We start from the raw sequence: 11,629 nt of genomic DNA, 5'->3' as shown, positions 1-11,629 counted from the left end.
CCAGAACCTCCCACTTTCAATAGATGTATAACACCCGACCAAAAGTCTACGATGCTGAAGTTAAGCTGCAATTTAATAAGAAGACTGGAACATTAATTAAAGCTACTTGCCCTTTAGAAAGACACAATTGGCTGTGAAGGCCCACTTCAAACTAGATAAAGCATCCACTCTGTGGTAGATGAGTATATAGTTGGTTTATGCTTTCCTTCCTTGTGGAAGACATGACCTCTGATGCAACTGTTGAGTGAATGTCTTCTATTTTCTGTATCTCATGGGTGCCAGAGTAAAACTACTCAGACTGTGTTGCAGCCTCCACATCTGTCAAGAACCATCAGTTTTTACATGTACATGGAGTATCAACCAACCACTCATCCTCACTGCATACAATCTGCACGCCAACCAATATCTGCCCAGCACTACATTCCCGAAGTTTTTCTGTTGAAGGCCGGGGACTGGTACTTTACAGTGTACACCTTTAGTTTCTGCAAGTGTGGAATATCAACCAGCTACTCATCAGCGTGTAATCCATGTACTAACAGGTGGAATGCTACAACAGTTCTTTTTGGCACTACATTCCCAAAGTTTTCCTGTTGAAGGCTGGGAACTACATATTCCTAGGTCCCTGATGTGTGTGGCAACCAACCAAACACCTTATGAATGTTTCTTCACATTCCCATAAAAGGCATCAATGGACAAGTACTCCCTTCGCAGCTGCAACATTGGAAATGAGTGCTGTTGAGAAAGACTGTGACAGTATTCAACTATAAGACAAACTCATTGTATGCCAATGAGTGTTGAAACATGCCTACAAAGCCATGAGCACCTGGACAACTACTAAATGTGACTTATGACAAAAAGATGGGGAGAATGTGGTGAAAGTTATGCTATTGTTTGTGATTTTGTGACAAAAAGATGGGAGGTGGTGATGAAAGTTACGATACTGACTTAAAAGTCAAAAGTATTAATATTTTCTTTCTATTTCAATTCTGAATGATATGAAAGTTCATATTAAAAATAAAATTCCTGGCTCAAGATATTTCACTCAGCAATATTGCTGTCACTTCTATCATGTACAATGAATTACCCAAAGATGAAAAACTTAAAACAGTGGAAGTAAAAATATTCTTTACAATAAGTAAAGGAGGTTTATCACACTCACAGAGCAATGACACCATCTACAATGTTTTAAATATTCCTTAACAACATTATGCTGGTAATAAGTCCTCCATATACATTTCAGATCACTGACCTGCCAATTCAAGCATTAGACAATATTCAGGTCTGACAAAATACTTATCACCCTTGAATAGAATTTTTTTTCCCTATAACCCTTATTCTAACATTATTCAAAATGTATATCTGTTCCAAAAGCACCATCTGAGAAAAATAAACAATGTTAGGGCTCCCAAACACATTAAGACTGAGATGTAAAAATGCATAATTCAAACAATTAAGGTAATACCAGATCCATAATCAAAAGGAGACTTCTAGATCCACATCACACTGAAGGCATTTCAGAAAGTCTTCTGCATATGTGTAATATATATATACACACACACAAGACTGACAATGTTAAAATGAATCACTCAAACTTTTAGGGTAATAACTGGTCCATCACCAAAAGGAGGCTTCTAGATCCACATCAGACTGAAGGCTTTTCAGAAAGTCTTCTCCATATCTGTTAAAAAAAAAAAAATTTTTTTTGTCAAAATATCTAAACCTAAAATAAACAACCGCCATTCAAAGTACCAAAGCACTTTTTAACATCAGACATCCTCCTATATTGGTAAACATCCCTTTGCCAAAGCACAAAAAAATCATCAAGAAGTAAACATTTAAATGTTGCACCTTACGATATATTTTAACCAGACCAATGTGTTACATTACAACAGCTTAAGGTTAGCTATCAAAAAGCTTTAACTGAGAGGTGAAATTACACAGTTAAAACATCAAACAACTATGTTGGTGGCAAATGCCCTTGGGGTTGCATGAAAAGCAAACACAAAATGCAATGAGCTTGAGCGATGCAGTTGTGCAAGGTGAACTGTAGGTGGTTGGCTCCACTAAGTAGTCTTAATAGCAAGTGGAACACTGATATCTAGACATCAAGAAATTGACACGAAACTGGTCTTTACAATTTCCTAAATTTCTTCCCAAGGGTAATTTTGTAAGGATATGACAAATATCACAAATTCTTGGTAATTTGTATTTTTCCTAGCGATACTTACCTCGAACCATTTCATAGGAGATTCCCGGATGTCGATCCGGGTCCGACCAGAAAATTCTGGTTATATGCCGCACCCAGGTCAGGCCTATGCCCCAGGGGTCGGAGACCAAGCCATCCTAATGACCTATAGTCAGTCCTTCTTACTCCACTCCGAGGTGTCTCCCCTAAGGCTTTCCAAGCGGGGCTGGAAGGGCGGGATGTTTAATTCCAACCATTGGTTCGAGGTAAGTATCGCTAGGAAAAATACAAATTACCAAGAATTTGTGATTTGTTCCGATGCGAGATACTTACCTCGAACCATTTCATAGGAGACTTACTCTTTAGGAGGAGGGCGAAGGTTAGGGGAGGGAACGGCCCCCAAAGGTGATAGGTCAGAGGAGGGGCGACTGCTCCCCTTAGAACTCAACCCAGCCCGTTATCGTGGGTGGTTGGTTAGGAGGGGTGCAAGGCAAGCCTGGTGCGGGTATAACCAAACCTTGACATGTAAAACTGTGGTTTGTACTGAGACCATACGCACTCATGGTATCTTACGGAGTATTCCTGGATTCCTCGCTCCAAAAAAAAAAAAACAAAGACCCAGGGATAACAAGGATAAGGATTAGGGGGGATTTGAGGAAAAACCACACACACTCACATACACTCAATACACACCGGCCCGTCCACTTCAAGAAGATTGGAGAGGGGACCTAGACCTGCTGCTGGCCTGCCACCACGGGGCCAAATCTCAAAGGCGTCGAGCGACCTTCTCGTGCAGTCTTTTAGATAGTGGGCTGTGGAATGTCGACTGCCTATTCCAGACTCCTGCCCTCAGGACCTGGTCCACTGCCATGTTCTTTGGAGCAATGAAAGGGACACCCCAATTCCCCTGATGTCATGGCCTGGCTCCCTCTGGAGGGGAAAGGCCCCCCTTCTCGTAGGCTCTCCGGATGGTTTCTCTCAGCCAAAAGGAGATGGTGTTTTTCGAGGCTGCCTTCTTCACCCTTCCCGTGGTGACGAAGAGGTTCTTTACCTCCGGCCTGAATCGGGCTGTTCTTTCCATGTACTTCCGAACTGCCCTCACCGGACAAAGGAGGAGATCCTTAGGCTGGTCCGATTTCGGGAGGGCAGGGATGGAAAACTCCACGAACCTGAGATCCGAGCTCGAGGGGTTCTGATTCTTAGCCACGAAGGAGGGGACAAACCTGAATGAGAGTTCCTTCCATCCCCTCGTGTGGGTCACTACATACGAAGAGGCCGTGGAGCTCCCCACCCTCTTCGTGGAGGCAGGGCTAGCAGAAAACACTGTCTTGAGGGTCAGCTCCCTATCCAGGATGTCCTTGAGCGGCTCGAACGGGGGCTTCCTCAGGGAATCTAAAACTATTGCAACATCCCAGCGGGGAACCAAGCCAGCGCTGGGAGGACACTTCTGCCTCAAAAGCTCCTTATGAAGCAAGGACAGAGGCTTCGAGTTCCCCAGTATCCAGCCCTTTCAGGGGAGAAGACCTGGCTCAATGCGGACCTGGCTCCTTTGACTGCTGGAATTGACAGGGCCCTTGTCCAACCTCAGGTAGGTCAAGAATTCTGCGATGTCTGGGATCTTCGCTCGGAGAGGTTCCAGGTTACGCTTTCTACACCAGGCCCCAAAAACCTTCCACTTTGCCTGGTAGATGTTAGCGGAGGATTCCCTCAAGTAACTGGACATGTGAGAAGCCACCCTCCCCAGAAAACCCTCTCATATTTAACAGCCGCTCGATAGTCTCCAGCCGTGAAGGGAGAGGGCTGGAATGTTCCTGTGGAACCTCTCGAAGTGGGGCTGTCTTAACAGGTCTGGCCTGGGGGGCAGCTCCCAAGGGGGAAGAGAGGCCAACTCTAGAAGGTCCGGGAACCACTCCCTGTCCGGCCACCAAGGCGCCACCAACGTCAGGGCCGCCCCTTTCGCCTTTCTTAGATGGTTGAGGACCTGCCTGAGGACTCCGAAGGGAGGGAACGCGTACATGTCCAGCCATCCCACGGGTGCTGGAACGCATCCTCCCAAAACGCGGCTGGGTCCGGCACCGGGGAGCAGTACACCGGCAGTTGGTGTTTAGCCTTGTAGCAAACAGGTCCGGGATAAAGGGATGGGGCAGCCCACTTCCTAAATTAGTTCCCTCGCTACTTCGGGGTGTAGGGACCATTCGGATCCCACCACCTGACCCCGTCTGCTGAGGCCGTCGGCGATTACGTTTTTCTTGCCGGGAATGAATCTTGCCGTCAAGGAGGTCCCGAGGGCTTCGGTTTGGCTCAAGATCTCCTCCGTCAATCCGCAGAGATCCCTTGATCTCAGGCCTCCTTGCTTCTTGACGTAGGCGACCACTGTGGCATTGTCGCACATCAGACACACCGAGTGTCCTCCCACTGCCTCCTTGAATGCTTCCAGGGCATGCTTTACTGCCAAGAGCTCCAGTTTGTTTATGTGGAAGGTGCTCTGCTCTTGCGACCATATCCCCCGCACTGAGAGGGAATTCAGGTGGGCCCCCAGCCTGCCTTCGACGCGTCCGTAAACAGGAGCATCTCCCGGGGACTGACCCGAGGGGCACACCCCGATGAGAGTTTGCAGGATTCAGCCACCAACCGAGGGCCTTCCTTGCTGCCAGTGAGATGGAAACCGGCTTTTGAGGTGTTTCCTCCTTCTGGGACCACCCTACTTTCAGGTCCCATTGTAGTGGCCTTAATCTCAGCCTTCCCTGGGGGACTAGTTTTTCCAAGGAGACCAGGTGGCCTAAAAGCCTTTGCCACTCCTTTGCCGGTCTCTGGGGGTGGCTTAGGAAGTTGCAGGCAATTTTTCGGAGGTTTGCCAGCCTGTCCTCCGAGGGGAAAGCTCGCCCCACTTCCGTATCCAATTCCATCCCCAGGTACACCATCCTGGTGGAGGGAGCTAGAAGGGACTTCTCCCAGTTCACCATGATTCCCAGGGTTTTGCAGAAGGCCAGGAGGGCGTCTCTCTGTTCTACCAAGCGCTCCTTTGAGGAGGAAAGGAGTAGCCAGTCGTCTAGGTACCTGAGAAGGCGTATACCCCTCTTGTGGGCCCAAGACGACACCAGGAGAACACCCTCGTGAACACTTGCCGGAGGCCGTTGCCAGTCCACAGCAGAGTGACTTGAAACTGGAAGGTCCGGTCCTCCCAACTTATGCGAAGGTATTTTCTGGAGGACGGGTGTACCGGGATCTGGAAGTAGGCGTCTTTGAGATCCAGGGGCATCATGAAATCCCCTTGCCTCACCGGAAGCCAGCACCGATGCGTGGTGTTTCCATCTTGAAGGGCGTCTTTTAGGATGATGAGTTGAGGACCGAAAGGTCTATGACGGTGGCCGCCACCCCCTGACGACTTCTCCACCAGGAAAAGTTCGACTGAAGAACCCGGGGGAGCGATCCACCACCCTGCTGGAGGGCTCCCTCTCCAGCAGTGCCTGAACTTCTAGCCTTAGGGCCTCCCTGTGAACAGGGTTCCGGGGCTGAGAGGCCAGATTGGCTGGCTCCCCTGTCAAGGGAGGCTTCTGGTCTAGAAAGGGGATTCGGTAACCGTCCCTGAGGACCTGGACTGTCCAGGGCTCGGCTCCGAGATCCTCCCAGTTCTGCCAACAGCTCGAGAGGCCAACCCCACCGGTGGGCGAAAGACACGGTAGAGGGCCTCGACTCCCTACTTCCTCCTAGGGAAGCGGTTGTTACGACCCCTCCTGGAAGAAGTAGGGTGTCTGGGCCTGAAGGGTGCCTGGGAAGGAGGGAGGGTCCTGGGGAGGGCTGAGTTCCCTGGTCTCTCCAGTTCCGCAGGGGTGATTCCGTGGGGGGAGCCGAGAGGGTCCTATTCTGAGGCTTCGGCCTCTCACTAGGTCTTTTCGGCACCGACTGACGTAGGGGAGGGGCCCTATAAACGATTGGGCCTTGGCTGGCCTTCCTCCCCCGTTCCACAGACTCCTCCACTAGCTTCTCCGGAAAGAGAGCAGCTCCTTCCACTGGGGCGTTTCGAAGGGTCCTTAGCTCCCTCTCAGGAATGCTCCTAGGGAGTTTGGCCAGCACAGAATCCCTCCTCCTCAAGATCCAGTTCGCCCAGGACGAGACCAGTTGGGTCGTGAGGAAGCCCAAGGACTTACCCCCCGACAAAATTAGTTCTTTGAATTGGGCAAGAGAGGCTCGTCCCTCAAGTCGTGGAGGGTGTGGGAACCTGGCTACCGCCCCGGACCACAGATCTAACCAAGAAGCCACATGAATCGAGGTCCACGCTGTGACTTCCATAGCCATAGCCTCCTGGTGAGAGAAGGAGACTAGTCCCGACGTGAGCCTCTCTTCCGAGAGTCCGGGCGCTAGGGCTGCCAAGTTACCTTTCCAACGGATTTGGGGAGGAGAGGGGCACCTCCCGGGCCATATAGCCTCCTCTGACTCGGCTTAGACGCTGGGAGTAGTCTAGCTGAGGAGTGCCAACGTAAGGAGTTACTGGAGCCTGCAATGAGTTTCTCCACCACCGTCTGGGCCTTCTCCGTATTGTTGGACCTAGGGAGGCTGAGAGAGGGCTTGGGTTCCTCTGGGTCCCTGAACAGAAAGTCCACCGCCATGGATCTGTTGTCCTCTACCGTCGGGGCTGGCTCCTCTAGCCGGTTCATGGACCTAATCAGAGAGAGGACTCTCCTGAAAGCAGAACCTTCATCCACTGGACCCAATTCCTCCAGGGCATTCTGGAGTACCCTCCTGGACCAAGGGTCTCTTCTCAGCGTCCCGCGACGGAGGAGAGGCCCAAGACCCTAGCTGGAGGGAAGCTGGAGAAGCTCCCCGGAGAGGGGCTCCTAAACCCGGTTGCACACCGGTCTCCTGCAAGGGGGGATGCCCCGAACGCCTGGCCCATCCCGAGAAAGGTACTCATACCTGAGCGGTGGAGGGGCTATGAACCCCCTAAGGAGGTATCGGCTCTAGGCTCCATTCGCGAAGGTGACAATCGTGTGGGAACACGGAAGAAGGGAGGGGCCCGCTCGGGTCATGGAGGCCAACCCTATGGCTGACGAGACCGAGGCAGGATCCACCGGGACCGAGGGACGAGTAGGGAGGGAGACGGCTGGGAACCCCCCATGAGAGACCTTCCTGGGGGCCATTGGGGGTGGGGGTGGGGGCCACCCTCGGGGAAGGAGAACGCCTCCGCCCCTGGGGGGAGTTGTCCCGACGCCTGTCACTCCCTCTATACGATCCCGGCTACGATGATGAGAGCGGGAAGAGCCGCTCGAGGACGAGGGGAGGTAACTACTGTCTCCTTGTGTCTCCCATGGACGAGGCGTCTCTTCTTGGAGGAGCGTCTCCTCCTACGGGAGGATCGCTCCCTTGAGTAGTAACTTGAAGAACTCCTCTCCCCTTGACGAATCCCGACGTCTCTTGCTTCTCCTCCGGCGACTCCCGTCGCGGGGGGAACGCGAGGAGCGTTTTCGGCCGCTTCGGGGACACCTCTATCACAGCGGGACCGCCCCTGAAGGCCGCTCCCAAGGCCATTCCCGGCTCCTCCTGTCCCCTAGACGGGAAGCCCCAGGACGGGAATGCATCGTCCTTAACTGGGGATCTGCCCGGAGTACGAGGGAGAAAGACATCCCCAATGGCAGAAGGGAAAAGGGTTGGAGCCGGGTGGTTGGGTGGATCCGTGACCGGGTAAACCGGCCCGGGTCCGGCCGCGAGCGGCGAGCTCTGCTCGAGAGCGGAGGGGCCGCAGCGAGGCGACTGTAGGGGGGAGAGCCGTAGACGGAGGCCCGAAGCGGGGAGAGTCGAAGCGGAAGCTCCGCAGAGGGGAGGGACGGGTCCCCCCCTGCACCGATGCCAAGAGAGAGGACCAGGACGGGGAGCCCTGGAGCTGCAACCGCGACCAGCAGTCCCTCAGCACCGCGGAAGCCTCCGGTACCCACCTGTTGGGGAAACGACTCATCGGGACCCCCCCTGGGGGGAGACCCGGCAACGGACTCACCTAGGCCCCCTCGCTGGGAGGGGGCAGGAGAAAGAACCTGCAGAAAGGCGGGAGACTTCCTCTCCGACGATACCGAAGGAGAAGGGGCGCCGCCGTCTCTGCTGCTGCTCTCACTCCTCGATCCCCGCGAAATCTTCGCCGACGAAGATTTAGACTTCTTTTTTCTTCTAGTGGAAGCCAAAATCCCACTGATACGATGGCCAAGAAATGCACTCCACGCACGTGTTGTCTTTTAGAGCAAGCGCCCCCCCCCCCCTACGAAGACACAAAGAATGAGGATCAATCAGAGGGGGCGAGAGAAAAGCTCCACAAGCCCGTCCTTCAGGACCGGGGCAACGACGTTGAGGCTCCGAGGCCGACATCGCACAAAAACACGATACACGCACACAAAGCACACACACGGACAAAGGATAAGGGCCGGACACCGGACGAGCAGGGGCGTATTCACGCTCCTGCGACCAGAGAAGGACTGACTATAGGTCATTAGGATGGCTTGGTCTCCGACCCCTGGGGCATAGGCCTGACCTGGGTGCGGCATATAACCAGAATTTTCTGGTCGGACCCGGATCGACATCCGGGAATCTCCTATGAAATGGTTCGAGGTAAGTATCTCGCATCGGAACAAATGAAATATGCATCTGTAACCAATTTTGTGATGAAATTAAATTCAAATACATAATGACTAATCAAAGTAAAACTAAAGGGCACTTGCAGGGAATATATATCAATAAATTTTATCAGCTTCTTGATCCTTTTCTATGTCACTTAAAACAAAAATCCATTTACCAATGCATTATAGAAAATTAAAGTTGTGTATGCTATAATGCATGTAGAGAGAGAGAGAGAGAATTTTGAAATGCATGTGACTAGAAAATGTATTGTGGTGGGTTGATAATACTACAACTAGGAAGTTACAGAGATGTTATGTCTAGGAGCTATTAATAGAGCTGAACAACTGATAGAAAGGCTCACATCGTCATGAGCCTGTTGCTGAATAACCACTGGTTCCATGCAATGTAAATGCGTCACACAAACAAGCAAAAACATCGTCATAAGAAAGACACAGGTGAACATTTACATTATTATACAAAAAGTAAAATTCTGTACTGGGACTAAAACTAATATTAAAGTACAATATATAAAAAGTTCATATCCTTCTCTCTTTTATATGAATATTTTATGAACAGGAAATAAGTATTATTACAGAACTTTTTTATTGGAAATTATAATTTAATCAAAATAACCACACTAATAAATAATAAAATGGTGACTTCAGCATTGGACCTTGTTTCATAGGGCTTGATTGCACACTTTTTTAAAAAAAAGAAAGTCCTTAAGCACCATGTTTTTAAAGGCAAAAATGCTGTATCATCTCTATTCTTTTCTACTCAACTGCAGAGAATCATTGACAGACGAAAGTCACTCTCTCCATATCTCTTTGTGGCAAGGCCTTGCCTTCATTACTTCAAGATCAATTAGAATGTGGAAAATTTCATTCAAGATACAAAAGATTAAACAAATTTGGTGCGCAGACCTAGGCATATATGTTTTGAATTTTTGGCTTAAGAACTTTCCTTGTATAAAAAAGATAGTCAGGAAATAAGAATGTGAGGAAATTTTATGCAGTTTCCTAGTTTTTTTTATTTTTTAACCTACTGTGCACTTAAAAACACTGAGAAGCATAAAAACATGAGCTTGTGATAAACAAAATACATACTTTTGGCAGCTCATCCTTCTTTGAAAGTGATCGAATATAACCCGATGGGAGCTGCACACCAACAGTGGTGATTCACAGCACAGAAAAAAAGAAAAAAAAGTGCAGTTATAGGTCTAGTGCAGTGGGAACACCACATGTCCTAAAACTTATTTCTTTGGTACTGAATTTAGAGATAGGTATTCCTGCACAGTATGACTCAAGAGAGATGTATGAACACAATTCATAACTAAAAATTTGCCAACCTCTTTCAGAGCTAGAGTTTCCACTATAACATGGCATTACCATTAGTCAAGTGGACATGCAGCAAGTAATAAAGGTAGTCTAATTCATAACGACAACTGCACCCAAAGGTATCTTTTACAAGAGTAATGGTATTTGATTGTGGGCTCCTCTAAATAACCACCACTTCAAGGTCTGACAGCAGAAGCAACACAATTCCTGATAACAACCTCTTCAAGCCAGTGTGCCAGATCACAAAGACTTTTAAATCTAAATGGCAGAAATCTATGGCAGAATATAGTGAAAAAAAAATGCCTTCAAATATTTATTCAGCATCAAGAGAAGTTACACTCAAAAGCACTTCTACCAATTTGGTCTGGTTCCTTTTGATGAGTTTAAGATACAAACTCAAACTGCAGGGAGAAAGTTAATAAAATCATGGGCAAATAATATGGTACTCAAGACTACCTTGCAATAACAACAGCTGGAGGGGTATTGCAGCACAACAGCTGACACCTTCCTGCAAGCAGTCCTAAACCCAGAACCAGAAAAATCCTAATACGTAGTACCTAATAAATTGTCATAATCTAATCCCCCATATTCTTAGGGACACCAACTGATCCCTAGACAGTCAACATGAACTGCTAGTCATTCACATAATTTGAACAAAGAGGGAAGGGAATGTGGGGATGTGTGTGGAGTAATGTATATAATCATAATATCAATTTGGAAGCACATTTAAAACTGTACAGTACTTAACAGAAATACATAAATGCACAGTAATAACTAGTACCTTGAAACACAAGTAAAATCAAAATTAGTGCAACACCTAATGCACATCTATTATGACTTTCTCTATGCTTGCAGAAAATACATTCAACCACATAACCTAGACTGCTGGACAAACATCTACCTACAACAAACACTCCTTGTTGTACAGTACTACTTTTAATAACTGGATCTTTCTCATTTTATTTAACAGAAAATCAAGATCAATTGTTTCCATTATCTATATATTTAATATTACTATAATGATCATCACTTTTGGATTATCAAGAAAGCACGCAAGTCCACAATTGATATAAAGATATCTCACAGCTCCAGAATATGTACTGAATACTGTAATAAATCCCTATTATTCTAAATTGTGTGTATGTAGTATTATTAGATCACTTCTTTTCTTTGTCACAGTTATGACAGTTTTGTGCTGGCACTTCTTACGTATTGCTATCATCTCTGAGGTACATACTTATCTTCTTCCTCCATTAGAGTGAATCAAACATACTTTAGTTGATTAGTGACCCCACCCATACCTCTTCACATAGTAGATCCAGTTTAAGTTAAAACACGGTACCCATTAGAGAAGTTTTCCTGTCTCCATTATCTCAGTCATTTGCCTTCATTGAAAGTGGTTAAATAATGGGGGAGTGGCAAATGCATTGCCACTTCTGTTGGTCAGAAAAAAGAACAGAATACAGAATTTAGACCAAAGAGTGCTGGGTCCTATGAGGTCATTCAG

General features: G+C 48.2%; 1 protein-coding gene across 1 annotated transcript in view; it reads right to left on the bottom strand.

Moving 5' to 3' along the window:
• The window catches only part of LOC135218206 (DNA primase small subunit-like), a 34,827-nt gene that overhangs the window by 2,772 nt on the left and 20,426 nt on the right, over positions 1–11,629 (bottom strand). The window contains exon 7 of the mRNA XM_064254358.1: positions 8–1,678. Coding sequence (XP_064110428.1) covers positions 1,659–1,678 — 20 coding nt within the window. The 3' untranslated portion in view covers positions 8–1,658. The remainder of the gene's footprint in view (positions 1–7; positions 1,679–11,629) is intronic.

Source organism: Macrobrachium nipponense, chromosome 9 (genome assembly GCF_015104395.2).
Source record: "Macrobrachium nipponense isolate FS-2020 chromosome 9, ASM1510439v2, whole genome shotgun sequence".
NCBI lineage: Eukaryota > Metazoa > Arthropoda > Malacostraca > Decapoda > Palaemonidae > Macrobrachium > Macrobrachium nipponense.
This window is presented reverse-complemented; position numbering and strand designations above follow the sequence as displayed.